This window comes from Fistularia commersonii, chromosome 2, assembly GCF_037954325.1.
Source record: "Fistularia commersonii isolate RoL2024-O1a breed Wild chromosome 2, RoL_Fcom_v1.0, whole genome shotgun sequence".
Taxonomy (NCBI): Eukaryota; Metazoa; Chordata; class Actinopteri; order Syngnathiformes; family Fistulariidae; genus Fistularia; species Fistularia commersonii.
In genome coordinates, this window is record NC_141285.1 from 18,251,791 (window position 1) to 18,267,414 (window position 15,624).

A 15,624-nucleotide genomic window follows, 5' to 3' on the forward strand; every position below is an offset into this window, starting at 1 on the left:
ATCCAGAAAAAAAAATCTGCAAACCAAATGAGTGGTTGACTTTAAAGAAGTATAATTTACAAAGTTGAGACTAACTTGTGAGGATGTATTCTGCGCTTTAATCAGCTAGGATGAGATTAGGGAGACTGCATGCTAATAAGAGCCAGGGGATAGAAAACACACCCCTCTTGTTCTCTTGTTCACCTAATGGACCATACCAGAGTTCTGCATGCTTTGGCCCAATTACCACATAAATGTACACTCATCATTCCCGCTGACCTTTCTCTTGGCATACCAGTGATTTCCTTTCGAATCGTACAGCCGCTGTCATTGCATTATGAAACTAGATCTGTAAAGCTGACTGAGGTTAATCAATTATAATTCAGGTCTTCATTTATTTTTAGCACCTTAACCTCACCATTATGCACCAATGCAGTGAAATGGTACCATGTCACAGTAATCCAAGTTACCATTAAATATGTAATGTAGAATCAATATCTCCTTGTTCTTTTTGTGTGTCTATACTCCATTATAGTGAATACACTGTTGTTTTCCATTAGTCCATTCATCCATCAGTCCATGCTTCATAAATTAAACAAAAGCTAAGTAAACTTAATTTAAATAAATATGCTATGAAATAGAAGACAAACATTGATGCACATGGTAAGTTGTGATGAGAAGTTCTAATTCTGACAGAAATCCATGTCATGGTTTCTGGACAGGGATGGAAATCCTGAATACACAAACAAAGCAACGGAGAGTCCTAAGTAGAATAATCACGGCTGTGTTTTAAACAGGTATTGAATTTCAAATTGCTGACATTTACATATATAATCCACACATCTATCTATTAAATTCATATTTTTTTCCTTGTACTGTACCACTTTCTTTTCACTGATTTGGAGATGGTTGAGTATTTTTGGATAAATCCTCATTGGGTTTTTCAAATACAATTCTGCATAAAACTTGTGGTCTCAAACTCTGACAGTCAAAAATACTAATTGGTGCCAAATTCTGCTAAGAAGTAATGTATGACAAAGAAAACCACATATTCTATAGAGTTACTACTTTAAGAGGCATTTTTTTATAATCATTTGTTTATTATTACATAAAACATATGGTACCAACCAGCTCCCATATGAGTAAATGCTACCTGATCCAGATGGGTCCACTTTCCAGCAGTGGCTCTGTCTCTCGGTCTGCTCTCGGGCACAATGAAAATCTCAGCCGTGGTGGGTAAACCTGGAAGCACTGTCACAATAAGCTGCTCCTCACTGATTCCCGTGACCTGCGATGGTAATAATGACCAGATCCTCATTAAAACACATTCATCTTTTTCTAATTTATGTACTAATTGCCATCGCAGTATAAATCACATATCACCTCGACTATACAGGTTTAGTGTGACAGGAAAAAAAAGGCTGTGCCTTGAAGTGTAGCTAGGGCTCTAAACCATGATAATATTGGACTTGGCAGAAGGTAGAGGATATCAGTTTCACACTTTAGAAAATACACATGTAGGGCTTTCTATCCCAGTCTTTTGCTGAACCTGCTGCTTTCTTGTTATCATAGTGTCTGCGAGCAATCCAAGCCCTAAGTTAGGATCCCTTTGCTCGAGGATTTGGGGCTCTCTCTCTCTCTCGCTCCCTATCTCTCTCTGGCCTCAGAAAGCAACTATCAAAACAATGCTTTTCTAGCCATGTAGTGTTTTGACAGGTCCAGTTAACTGTCTACTGGTCATAATGATTGAGGGTGATGTTCCGCGTCGGATTCAGCATGAAGAGGTCAACGTGCCCCCACCCGATGGATAGATGAAAGCATTATTGGCCTGTTGAACTGTTAATTGCTAGAATCACAAACATGTTTTTAGATGGACTGACCTGGATCATAGCGTGTTTTACCACTCGGCCGATATCCACTCGCCAGTCTGACAAACCGGGGTTCAGCTCATCCAGATTAGGAGAGAAGGCTAAAACATGTGAAAGGAAATAATCTGAAATGCAGATAAGAAACAGAATGTTTTTAGTTAGAGGTTAAGAAAGTCTCACAAAGTTTTCATATTATTTCTTGAAAGTTTGTTTTCTTTTCATTTCTAATATTCCAGTTATTTTGTCTGACATTTCAGACAATATTTACCAGAAACCTGTGGAGTCTGTTTATGAATTTTGATAATGGGAAGAAAATAAACATAATGAATTTATTATAGTTACAACAACCAAATTGTCACTTCAATAGTTGTTTTGTGCTGCGTTTTTTCAAGAGAATGGCACAGTGAAGCTGTGGAAAAACTTGAACGTTCAAGGAGAAAACCGAAATTATTTGCACACAAGATGAAATGGAGATGCCACCCCATAATAATTCACAGCCTCCACAAACTCTTTGTAGGAATTTCGACCACCTTCACATAACTCCAACTGAGTAACTACTTAATCAGTTTGCCGCCGTGAATAACCAGCCGAGTTAATAAGTATCAAACTGCATTGTTTATGTAAGAAGTCACTCTAAATATTATCCCTAATCCATAAGGGGGACGAATGATTGTGCACACCTTTCATTAGAACCTCCGTCATTCATCAATGTGTTGTGCTGTGGAATTGCATACAATAAAAAACTGAGAAATGATCAATATCAGCAGTTTTAAAGGAGAGTTACTATTATGTGTTTTGTCAATATTTTGTTTGTGCTGTAAGTTTGCATGTGATTATTCAATCGTGTACTTGTATGTGCATATTTTTTAAACTAAATAGGTAGTATAAATCAATACGTTTATTGCATTGAAAAATATACAGTAAATAATTTCCTACAAGCTTCAGCCTCGGCTTTTAATACCTGGCCTTCTTGTATTATTTATTTAGCCAAACTCCATTTAGATTATCCAATGGGACTGAAACACTTTCTTCCCCCAAAAAAGTGTATTAGAATACATAAAAGTTCTAAAACACAATATGCATCCTATTGTTCTTATCACTGCCATATAGCTGTTAATCTTATTTCACAATATTCAAACATCTATTGCTCATTTTAATTTCCTTTCCTAAGCGATTCTAAGAATAGTTACTGGTAAACAACCTCTTTTCATTTGCTGTTGACTTGGATTTTGTCAAATGCATTTTGAAAAATGTTATTCAACGTTATCTTTTAATTATTATGCAAGTTTTAAAATCCATCAATACTCTGAATTTGAGGTCCTGCGAGTTTATGCATCAAAAGATGGTTTGTGTGTTCTCATAAGCTCCTTTCAGTTATTCTTAATGTTCTCTGAAATAAATTCAAAAGGTTTGTAATTCAGTCAGCTGTTTCTCTAAAAATCCACAAAGTAAATCAGAAGTTTATGAATAGATAGACATTTGTATCCGTATGTTGCATGTGTATTTTATGGTTTAGAAGTACTGAGTGTCCTTACTGAACAATCAGCAAGTGGATTCCCTCTTTCTTCTCTATATTATTTATTACCACTTTTAAATGTCCTGTTAAAACTACAGCTAAAAAATATGTTTTACCATATACTGTTACAGTCATTTGGTCCTGATAGACAGTATTCCCAACTGACGCCTGCACGGTAACTGCGTGACTTCCCTCCTTGGAGAAGCTGAAGGACATCCCTCCATCCAGGGTCACTAAAGGCTAAAAGGAAAATATAACAGTATTGTGGGTCATGGATGTCAAAAAAAAAACAGCCGGGCAGACAACAGGAAGTGAAGCTGACCTCTGTTTTGTTGTCGAACCACCAGAAGTAAGTGACCGTTCCGACGGTGCTGGGTTGCAAAGTAGTTGTGAGTTTTACTTCTTTGTTTTTGATGACCACTGAAGGAGCTGAAAGCTGGACCTTTTCAAGCTGACCTTTCAAGACAAAACAGAGCGATACACCATTAAATTTAGTCTTTTGGGAATCAGTAACTACATTTGCTCTGTATTGTATCATTGCAGCACAACAGAAGTTGAGTTTTTTTATTCTTTTTTTATTATTTTGGCAAGATGACGAGTGGAGCATGCTGGTGAACAGCAGAAAAGATTGCACTGCTGAATCCATTACAATGAGACAAATTCAAGCAGACCAACACGGCTTTACACTGTTAAAAAGGAAACAACCAACAGCCGGCTTTTATGGGTTTATCAGTACTCAAAACTCTGGGATAGAGACATTGGACCTTTTCTAACTTTAATAAACAGTTTTGAAACAACAGAGTAATTTATTCAGTGTTTCGTTTAAGGGATTGGTTTGTGTGATTTTTTTTTTTTTCCTAGTTCTTTTCATTTTGAGGACCCACTCGTTCTTGTGTGTTGATGTCTTTCAAGGCTTGAATCTTATGGTCTAGGATTAGCTGAAGTTTGTAGTTTAATTTGTTTTATGAGCGAGGTTTTCAGAGGCTCTGGCAAATGTTCAAAGGAGGGGGCCCCGAATAGTTTCCAGGGAGACAGAGCCAATAAAATAATGGGAAAATTCATGACTTATTTAAAAGAAATCAAGCAGTATGACCTAAATATATGTAAAATGGTTGAAGTAATAGTTAAGAGAAACTGTAGCATTTGGGTCTTGTTCAAGTAAAAGTACCATGGTCATGAATTTGATGAGATCAGGCTCAACTTGCTACTGATTTGATTGAGGTCTGCCTTTCTGGCCCCCAAAACAAGTGTTGAGAAATTCTCTGAAATTTGCATAGAAATATCTGAAAATTTATTTTATAAAAATGTATAGATCTTAAAATTACCAACAGAGCAAAACACTTTTGAAAAAAAGACACCTTAAGGAGTTGCCTCCAAAAAATGTCAGACATGTCATATGTTGCCAGCTTGCTTCCAATTTTTTGAATTATTTTTTGGCAAAATAATCGTGGCGATACACTCAGGATTTGACTTGTGAATTTCCAGTCTTGGTCTTGACTTCAATCTGCAAAGTGCAAATGCTTGAGGAGTTCTTAAACTTTGAAAAATGATGACATTGTCCCAGCTTTTGAAGAAAGTTAGTGAAACAATGTCAATGCTTGTATTATCAACAAGTTTTGTGTGAAGGAAGGTCTGAAGTGAAAATGTCTGCTTTGTAATATCGATCGTAATCCCTTTATTTTTGGATACCTTCATGATACCTTAAGATAACCAAAAACCACATTTTAAGTACCCACATATAGATAAGCAGAAACATTGTCTGGTTTCTTAAATCACATTAAATCAGCATGGATAAAAAGTTGTGTGGCTGTAGATTTTATTTGACTCACAAGTTATGTGGAGGTATAATACAACCCTATCCAAGCCCAGAATGTTACTCGCTGTTGCAGAAACTTGGTAGATGCCAACTTTACTGTAGATGTGCTTGACCCCGTCTTCGATGGAGCTTATATTGACATAGGATATGGCAGTCCCATCACCAAAGTCCACCGTTATACTTGTTGTAGAGCCAAGACCCTTCAAACAGAGAGCAAAAGACCATCACTCTCAGAGCACACTCTCTGTTTGCCACTGACAACCAGCGATGTGTCTCTTTATTATCTACAAGAACAAGGTCGAGTGATAAGCGCAATCATGTGTCAGTGTCTGTGCTACATTTTAATGTCCCGGTAGCACACAAAACACAACGGGAACAGCATATTATCTACAAGCACCATGTAAGACATGTTGTTACAGTGTAGTATATATGTTGTCAGCACCTCTTCTAGCAAGACCAAGAAGGTGACATTCTTTCCCAGTTTTGCCACCAATGTACCCTCACTGGTGAAGAGCTGGAGGCCCCTCGGGACTTGACTGGGACACTTCTGTTGCCTGGGGCTATACTTCAACAGAGTGCCCTCTGTGCAGTTGTTCGACAAAGCCCTGCGATATCTATAATTCAGCATAAAGATTTAGAGAAGACAATCAAATTGTACAGTTCATGTAAGTCGCAGGTGGCATACGTCACATGTATTTATGTATGAAGTTTATAAAAAAAGCGATTAAAAAATGAATGTGCCTCTGGTGTATTTTTTCTGATCTATTCTTTTCAGACTTAAAAACTATTTCCTTGTCAGATACTTTTTTCATGAAGTAGTCGTTGAGCTGGAATATGATCAGCAGTTCCTATACACTGTCCTTAACAATATCCATGTACCCTGTAGTGTTGAGGAAGTTGTCCCCGTAGATACAATCTCTCAATGTGGCTGAAGGAACAAACCAGAAAGCAGGACTGCAGCTGCCATCTATCTGCCTTTCAAATCCATAGTCGCTGTTTTCATGTGGAAAAAGAGGACAAGAGATAGACACTGGAAATGAATGTTTCATGAGTTATCAAAATTAAGGATATATGCAGAGTTAGATGTGAAAGCAGCCATTTTTTTCTTCATGTTATATTTTGGAGACATAATAATTTTAGGTTATACAAATTTTAATGAAACCATGGTCTAGTCAGAGGGATCTGCCAGGTTTATTAAACACTATTGGGGAGAAAAAAGACAGAGTTGGACAGCTAAAAAAGTCCTCCAGCTATTAAGTTGTGATAAGCTTGCTATTTTTTTTCTAATGTTCAATTAGACTTGATCATTAACGACATTTTGAAGGGTCTGTGAAGGACTCAGGTGAGTAGGTGTTGTAGTTTCTTTCTGCCTGTAGTCAATATTAAACCTTAAAGCTAGTAAGCTTTCGCTAAATAATGGAAACACCGTCAATAACTGTTCGTCACTGATGGGCTTCTAAACACATTCTGTGGTCTATCGATCATCATCACCCTCATTATTTTCCCACCGCCACAATCCAACTAGGTCATATTGACAGCAGACCGACGTTGACCAAAGTGTGCTCGTGTTCAGCAACACATGCTACCTATTCCTGTGAGATGCCCAGGAGTTCCCTGGTCAGACGGCATATATATATATAATCCTTCCAGCATATTCTGCGTTGACCATGGGGCCTCCTACCTGGTTGACATTCATAGAACACCCGTAATGGGATTTAACCAAGAGGTATTCTTATCAGGTCCCGAAACAACCTCAGCTAACTCCTTTTAACATGAAACAGCAGCTCTGCCCCTCAACTTATCTCTTGGGCAAAGCCCAGCTACCATGTGCAGCATATTCATTTCACCCAACTTGTTTCCCTGACCTCTTAGTCCCATAGTACATGCCCACAGGTGAACCCATAGGGCATGGTCATATGCCTTGTCTGAGTCTAAAAATTACAGGATGAGCATACCTCCACTAATCCTCCAGGATCCCTGCGGGTGTTAAGAGGTGGTCTGCTCATCCATACCTGGACAGAATCCACATTGTTCCTCCAAAGTGGTATAATTCCCTGCAGTTATGAAACACCCTCCAGTGCCCTGTGTGAATATGGGGATCACCACCCCCCGTCTACCACTTTTACCCATTGACCCTGACCTCCATGGAACATTCACAAGTCATGTCATCCAAGACAGCCCACACTGTTCAGTGTCTTCCCTGCATATGGATAAGGGCTAATCAGACTCTTCCGGCTCTACATCCTCTTTGGGGGGGCGGGGGGTTGTCAGTTGTGCCCCTAAATATAGGCCCAGAGGGTCTCTTTCTGTTCTTTAAACTGTCTGGGGGCTAGCTCTGCTTCCTTTTCCTAAATCATCTGACCATTTTTCAGGAACTCCTCAAGGCCAACTAAAAGTCCCTCTCCAAGGCCTCTCCAAACTTCACCCACACTCAGATTTTGCTCCTGAAATCACTGAGACTGTAGCACTAAAAGCACCATAGTACCTGTCAGCAGGAGACCTCTGGGCCAACAATGCCTGAATGGCCAATTTTTTTCAGCTTAATGGCCTCCTTTGCTGCTGCTGTCCATCAAGGTGCTCCATGTTGCTGCTATGACAAGAACAATGACCTTCTGACCACAGCTACAGGAAGCCACTTTCATATCAGAGGGCCTCTAGCACTGATCTATCAGATTCCCTGTCCTGGATCTCTCCAACAATGTGTGAGAAATTGCTCTGGAGGTGCAATCTGAAGAGCATGTTCTTTACAAAATTCTGCCAGTTCACCCAGACTAACAGACCTCACTGCCACATCATCCTACCAGGTGGGGATCCTTTTACAACTCTGCTGCTTTCTTCAACTGAGTGTCTGAGATATATGGCTGCAGATCCAGTTATATGACTAAGACCTCTATTTCTGGTCTTTGGTTCACAGTGTTCTGGTTCTGTGCCTTCCCCCCAAAAAATATAATAAATAGCACTCAGGCACTCAAGCCTGATGGTGTTGAACCCACATTTGTGATGGCACCACAGTGTTTTGTTCGTACAGTGCTTAGCTGAAACCTCGTGCTTCTTTTGCAGAATTTTTCCAAATAAGATTTCAGAGACATTGAATTTTGTTTGCAAGAGAATACCCCTCTAAGTTGGATAAATGTTTATAGAAATAAGAGTGGCGAATATTTTCCAACTGTTTAATTGCTCTTGCACATTTAGTTTGCACTGACCACAGAGATTGGTTAAGTGCGATAATAATAGCTATTTTTACAGCACTTATCATGACAACAAAGTAATCAGCACAAAACACTTTGGACAAAAAATTAAATGGCAACTGGGAGGCTGATAGTTACACAAGTCTATGGGCCATATTTAATCAAGGAGATTTTACTGCTGCTTTTGCTGAGTGTGTAACTCACCACTCAAAATCTGCCTCGGTACAGGGACAGGACTCTGACATCTGTGAAATATACTGATCTCTGGCCTTGACACATCGAACATTAACTTTGAGTTTCTGGAAATTTCTTTTCATCCCCATGATGCACACTTCACCCTGTAATAAATAATGGATCATAAAAATCTCAGAGCCTTTTGCAGATTTGCCAACATGCTTATCCTATATTGTGCGACAGAATCAAAGCAGTCCCCTGAGTTTGGTCTTGGACTAAATCTTATGTTATCAGTCGCACTGCACTGTTACAGACTACATACCTCATTGTGTAACTGCCATGTCTGATAGTCCTCATTTATGCAGCGATGTTGAAAAATAGGCCGGAAATCAATTTTGACAAGTTGCCACTCTGAACGATGACTGAAATGTCCGAATATTCTGCGGAGATAAAAAAGATTAGATAATTTCCTTCTGTCTGCTGTATGAACCCTTTCTGCTTTGCTTCACACACTTCCATTGCAATGACTTTGATCAATGTACCTTTGTGGGAAAAGAAAATTATCTGTGTCTTGAAACGAGATGAAACTCTTTCAAAATGACATTAAACAAACTGAACACCGTGTTGATTTACTTCTAAGGCTTCCTACTTCCTTAAAGAAGTAGAAATACATCAACTCTTTAGGTTCCTCTTATATCTTACGTCATTATCAGAGTATCCTCTCCAGGCTCTCCCAGCACCCCATCAACATAGAGTGGAGAAGAGGTGAAACTATATTTGTCCCAGTTTCTACCATCATCAAAACTCAGCCTGAGGGAGAGAACAATGGGAAGATCACAAACAGATCAGCCACAAATAGAGCTGAATTCTGTAAGAAAGCCTCACATTAATAAAGTCTCACTTCTTTGAAAGATTTGAGTATAGTCTTCAGAAAAAACAGGCACGTCCTTTGAGATCCTTACCAAATGTGCCTAATAGGCAGAGGTGTGTGTCGAATGGCCACAAGAGATCCTCCTTGATTCAGGAAAAACACACTGTACTCTTCCTGGAAAACCTGCAAACATGATCAGCTTCACCGTGTTGTCGCTGAATCTGAGTCTTTACTGGTGCCAATAAAAGAAACTTGCACATTTGTACCTAAAAACTCAATAAGAACAGAAGCCCTGCTTTTGCTACTTGCACAAGAGACTCAGCTGTGTGAAATGTGTGAAACAAACAAAAGCATCCAGCAAGTGTTTTTCCCCTTGTTGATTTACAGAATCTTAAGCCGGTGGCAAAAATCTGTGTGCTCCCATTCGTTTATTTGTTTAACGGATCAGAAATGCACATGTCTCCGGCAAAGCTGTATGTCAATGCTGATATTTTTTATTTTTGGAAGCAAGCAAACTCTCAGCACTGGAAACAGAACCTTGCTGTCATTGTAAGCTCAGCTGATGCTTAGTTTTGCCCACTTTGTCTTAAGTCAGACACTGCCAGACTTGGTTTACATCCTTATGTCTGCCAGGGAGGTCATTTTTTCACCTTCTTCGATTGGTCGGTATCCCTGACTTTCAGCCAGATTTTGATTAAATTTAGTTGGAGACACTGTGAAAGGAGAGGCATAACCAAGGATGATGCAATTCAATTTTGGAGAACATCGATTTAATATAGCATGAAATTGCATGTTTGACATTTTGTTGTTTGTCTGTCAGGAGTATTTCACAACAATTAGGGGTGAAGAATGAATCAATGAATTCTGTTCCTGATCTGGGGGGGGCAGGGGGAGATGTTCCCCGTTGTGACTTAGAGTCCCAATAATGTTCCTAAAAGTATCGTCATGAGGTTCTCAAATTTCCATCCAATTAGTTGCTTTAATGGACACCTACATGGGATTGTCATCAAGTAGAGCTGCCAATCACCGACATATTCCATGTAAATTGATTGCTGGCAAGCAAATCATTTCAGTCACTCTGTATAAGCTCATGCTGTTTTAATCAAGTAAGTAATGTATGTATCTTTAAAAAACAAAACATAATACAATAGTGATTCAGTTTTGATCTATGATGATGATTTCATTATGCTGGTTTAGGTGCAGCAATCATAAATTCTTCTCCAGCACTGGGACTGCCTAATACAGTTCTCTGCAATAGTCGGTGTCACATTGCCATAATGTCTGCTGTTTGTTTTTGTTTTTTTATATTCAAGCTAAAATATACAAAAAAAAAAACCTAGAAAAGGGCTCAGACAGAAGAGGAACAGCATAAGCTCAAATTAACTATGCACTTAGTACTAAAGAGGCACTTGAAAAGCCATCAGATAATTTTTAAATAAGAAATTCAAATAGTGTATCATGGCATAGGGTTTTGTTGTTTTTCTTTTGGTCTTTTTTTGTTAGATTTAGTTTTGTTAAAAAATTCAACGGTCAAGAATTTTACTTTTTTTATTAGCCTCCTCTGATGTTATTTCCCCTCAATTAACCTTTGAACAAAAAATGAATAACCTATAATGTATGATAATGTATTTACGTGTTTTAGCGTCAATGTTATACGCTAAATAGGAGCAAATCCATATGTCAGCTTAACTTGGAAATTTAACTACTGTCATATATACTAAGCAACAAAAAATTCAGTTCTTCATTTTAATTAAGCTCCTTTTCATTTAAATCCAATGCCTTTGGCACCTAGCTGTCACAGATTATTCAAAACAAACAATTTAGGCTGAAATGAGTCCTCGCATAACCTTTTGAAACTCGCCTGACCGATACTGATGAGATTTTCTACCCGAAGTCAAAGTTGGTTGAGCTCTTAAATGAAAAAAACATGAAAGTTTGCTTTCACAAACAACAAATTTGTCATGTTTTGAAGTCATTTGTCACAACAGAAATTAACCATTGCACTACTCGTTATAAGTGCAGACACCCGATTCACGGATACAATTTACTTTCAGTCCTGCCCCTGGAGTTCAAACTCATCATACTGCACCTCCTTCCAGGTGTTTCCAGCATCTGACGTGATGAAAATGCTGACATTTGTGCTGGTCAGTTCAGGTCCAACAACACCTGAATACAAATGAATGATATCAACAATATTTCCACCGACACTGAGTAGCTCGTGTCACATGATGTAAAGGGCCGTCAACAGTTGCGTCACATTGGATACTCAGACAAGGAATAAAAGGAAATGTGTTTGTTTATTCATTCAGGCAACATGAAATAGATGTGCATGCAAGATTAACTTGATCATAACATAAGAAGAAAAAGCTAGGAAATGTTGGGAGACATGCAGAAGGATCAACAGCACTGGGGTTAGCAGTAAACAACAGTACCGACGTGCAACTCAGATAATCTCCTCACCTGATGCTATTATAATTCCAGGTGCTGAGTCTTTGCTCACAATGTTTCCCGAGGTGTAAGGATTCTCAGACACATGAAGGTGCAGATGCAATGAACAGTACGGCTGAGAAACACACAGGAGATAAGTTTGCTTCAGACAGAATGTTAAAACTGAACCCACTCAGGCAAAATAAGACCGCATCTTGTATGAGCAACTATTAAGTGAATTAAGTGGAATATATCAAAGTATGTTCTCTTTTTTAAGCAGATTTCTTTTTTGACCATGGTATACTGCAAGACAGCGCAGCATTTTGCAATTGTTAAATCAGTAGAGTCAGTGTCAGTGGCCCACTTACCTGTTCACAATACACCTTGTTTCCTTGGAGATCCGTTGCAGGAGCCTGTAGAAGCCGCCAGTCTCTTCCTTTGTTGTACGTGATATAAGTTTTCACTTGGTTCTCAACAACTTTATTTGACAGGAACACCCCTTTAATCCCGGCAACCTGCAAACATGACAGACGGAGATCGGTGAGGGAAAAATAACAAAAAAGGAAAGGAAAAAAAAGGGACCATAAATTATTCAAACTTAAGGAAAGCTGAAGACCTAGTTCGGGGAGGAAGAGATGTCAGAAAGTGATGGTTTTTCTGACATGGAGTACTATTTTGGACCATCTGTAAGAAAATGTATCAAAACAACATATGGTGCAACCCCAAGATATTTCTTCATCTTTGTATCTATGTCTACAGAGATTCAGATTCTCATATATAAGGCATACATCTTGGTTAGTGCAAAAAGGTCTTGTGAATGGTCTGTCACTGCAGCTAAATATAGATAGGTCAGGGGTAGTACAGACATTTAATAATCTTACTGCTTCCAGCAAATGATGATCATCTAGGACGATGTATACGCATGAAGTCGCTAAAACATTGCAGCAGATTCTGACAAACTGCCTGTATCCCAACATGTGACCTGAAAATTACAAGCCTCTCCAAACCTGTGTGTGGGAGGTGATTTTTTTTCCTACTTTGTTTTTTTTTTTATTAGAATGTCACACACAAAGATGACAAACACAACCAGAAAGTCAACATGACAGATACTCAGTTGCTGCAGAATAAAAATGTAATATACCAGCATCTGCTCCTTTTTAGAGAGGACTTCCGAGACATCTGAGCACAGAGTGGAGAACTTGGCAAAACAACCAACTGTCTGTTGGTAATCTAACTGCCAACACCAGTCTACAATATTGGCCAAAAACTTCAAGAGAGCCAGGTTTGAAATGTTTCGATGCGGCGGTTCTAGATACACTTTCTGTATAAATGCTCCCCCCTGATTTCTGTTATAGCATCTTGTCAAGCTAACAACGCAGGCAGGTGAGTCGGAGAATTAATATTCTGTGTGATGGTTACCGTGTCATTGCGCATCTGTCGACAGGTGAAAGTGGGGCTTGTGAGCCAAGTGATAAATTTGGTGCAGTGTAGAGTTTCCAAATCAATCTTAATAAATACCCTTTGGTTAATCTTTTAAATAGTAAATGGTTTCAACTTATATAAAGCGCTTCACACAATTTGTGTCTTGCCAAAGGACCCTTCAACATGCAGACGGGAGGAGCCGGGAATCGAACCGCCAACATTCAGATTGGAGGGACACCCATTGTGCCAACTGATCCGAAACCGAAAAGCAATTTGTTGATATTTCCTCTTTGTGTAACTCCCCATTAGATATTTAATATTTGTATTTATTTACCGGTTATTGTGTTATCATTTAATAATAATTAATTCAACAAAAAATCATTTAGTAGATGCTATACCCAGACCGTTTCACTGTTAATATGTGTTGTTATGCTGAGTATGTAATGGATGGTCTGAGGACTATACCGCAAACCCACTGATCTCCTGCATAATGAATCCTGCCATCTGGCAAACCTAAACAAGAATCTCCCCATCTCCCAATTCCATAGAATCAGACGCATCTGTAGCTCAGACGAGGACTCAAAAAACAATTCCTTAATAGGGCATATAAGGTAAATTGGATTGACAATGAGGCTTCACATTTTACTTCAATGTCCCTGGATGGCAGCCGTCTCATCACCAGGGGCAAGGATTCACTGTTATCAAAAGTTATCGAAAGGATTATTAAAAAACTCTGGCATGTCATCAACTTTGATCCTGCACTGAAGGACTCCTTTGCAGGTGTGGGCTAACTGTGGGTTAGCATTTGTAGGAGAAACAAATAGACAACAAGGAAGCCGCTTGCCAAACATCATAGCACCATGAGAAATCAGGTGACCTCCATCCCTGTAGCAGTACATTTCAAGGAAGCAAAGCATAATGTCTCGACCTTGAAATACCTGGGGAAAGAGACCGTAACATGTCCCCTATACTCCATCCTTTTAAAACGGGAATTGGCACACTAACCCCACAAGGGTTAAATGAGGAATTTGATATTTAACGTTGTCTATAGGTATGTCCGTTTGTTGTCCATCGGGGATTGTCCATACCACATTTTTTGCTCTGTTTGTCTAATTTTTCCTCCCATGTACATACTCGATATTTAATATTGTATGCTGAAACTTTTTAATCAAGAATGTTTTACTTATCTGTAAATATGTGAAAAAGTATTAATTTCTCAGTTCCCGTCTCAAAAAATGGTGAAGATAATGTTATAATGTTAAAACATTAATATGACATGATGACATGAGAGGCGCCAAAAAAAAAAAAAAAGGAGAGAATCAATCACATGGTCATTCCCTTTAAAAATGATGCCACATTAACATGTTTGTTAACATATATCTCTGGTAAGCATCTGGGAAAGCGCCTATGTTTGCTTGAAACGTCATGCAAGAAAAAGTTTTGCGTACTATATGTAAAATAAATTTAAAAAAATCTCTTTTCTTGGATCACTTTTGGTGCACAATTTTTTTTAAAACCTCTGTGCTGAGTATTTAAACCACAAAGAGATAATGCTGAAATAAAAGCACATTTAGTACATAAACATCATAAGATGATAAGTCAAGTAAAAAACATACATGGCTTATTTTTTCTTACTTGCAATTTTAAAATTTATTGGAGATGGTTCAACTTGGCATTAATGGAAATGAACATCAAAAGAACTGAATATGAAAACATGCGAGGCGATGGCATCAACTGTGGCCGCTGCTCACCTCATACAGGTCTATCATGATGTTGCCCTCCAGTCCGCCACTGCTCATAACGTTCTCCAGCATCAGGGTGAAGAACAGCCCTCTGGACTCAGACATGTAGAGGTTGTAGGAGTCATTCTGATGCCAGTCTTGAATCGCAGCCACCACCTGATTATCATCTGTGCTGATAATCTGGAGGTCCTAAATAAAGGAAGGGCACAGGTTCTGAACAAGCAGCCCTGGAGTGTCTGAAACTTGGTAGCTATAAAATGAGTGGACCATATGGCTTTAGCCGCCTACAATATTTGAATCTGCATGGAGAAGTTGCAACACATTTCGCGACTAGAGCAGCAAGATGGTGATTTGTCACTTGAGGACAAATTCCATTATTCCATCCAAGAAAATAAGAGAGGAAGTGTGTTCTTCTTCAGGAAATGTTGAGGAATTGACGAATAACTCTTGAGCCTTTAAGTCTCTACAATGTACTTGCTCAAACACCTATTCTGTTCTGCAAGACAACTTAGTGGAGGACACTGGATTTTTTTTCTATTTTTTTTTTGAAGACGAATGGGTTTTTATGTTTCAAAACTCTGCTTTGAAATGTAAAATGCTAACTTAACAGCTTCATCCAAT

At 38.7% G+C, this 15,624-nt stretch overlaps 1 protein-coding gene across 1 annotated transcript in view; it reads right to left on the minus strand.

The window, feature by feature from the left end:
- The window catches only part of LOC147236613 (VPS10 domain-containing receptor SorCS1-like), a 45,932-nt gene that overhangs the window by 7,079 nt on the left and 23,229 nt on the right, over positions 1-15,624 (minus strand). The window contains exons 9-23 of the mRNA XM_086171549.1: positions 15,013-15,192; positions 12,208-12,354; positions 11,873-11,975; positions 11,502-11,578; positions 9,504-9,595; positions 9,244-9,351; positions 8,864-8,981; positions 8,572-8,705; positions 6,059-6,172; positions 5,622-5,793; positions 5,193-5,379; positions 3,686-3,819; positions 3,480-3,603; positions 1,860-1,972; positions 1,133-1,267 (exon numbers count right to left, since the gene is read on the minus strand). Of these exons, the coding sequence (XP_086027675.1) occupies positions 1,133-1,267; positions 1,860-1,972; positions 3,480-3,603; positions 3,686-3,819; positions 5,193-5,379; positions 5,622-5,793; positions 6,059-6,172; positions 8,572-8,705; positions 8,864-8,981; positions 9,244-9,351; positions 9,504-9,595; positions 11,502-11,578; positions 11,873-11,975; positions 12,208-12,354; positions 15,013-15,192 (1,938 nt within the window). The remainder of the gene's footprint in view (positions 1-1,132; positions 1,268-1,859; positions 1,973-3,479; positions 3,604-3,685; positions 3,820-5,192; positions 5,380-5,621; positions 5,794-6,058; positions 6,173-8,571; positions 8,706-8,863; positions 8,982-9,243; positions 9,352-9,503; positions 9,596-11,501; positions 11,579-11,872; positions 11,976-12,207; positions 12,355-15,012; positions 15,193-15,624) is intronic.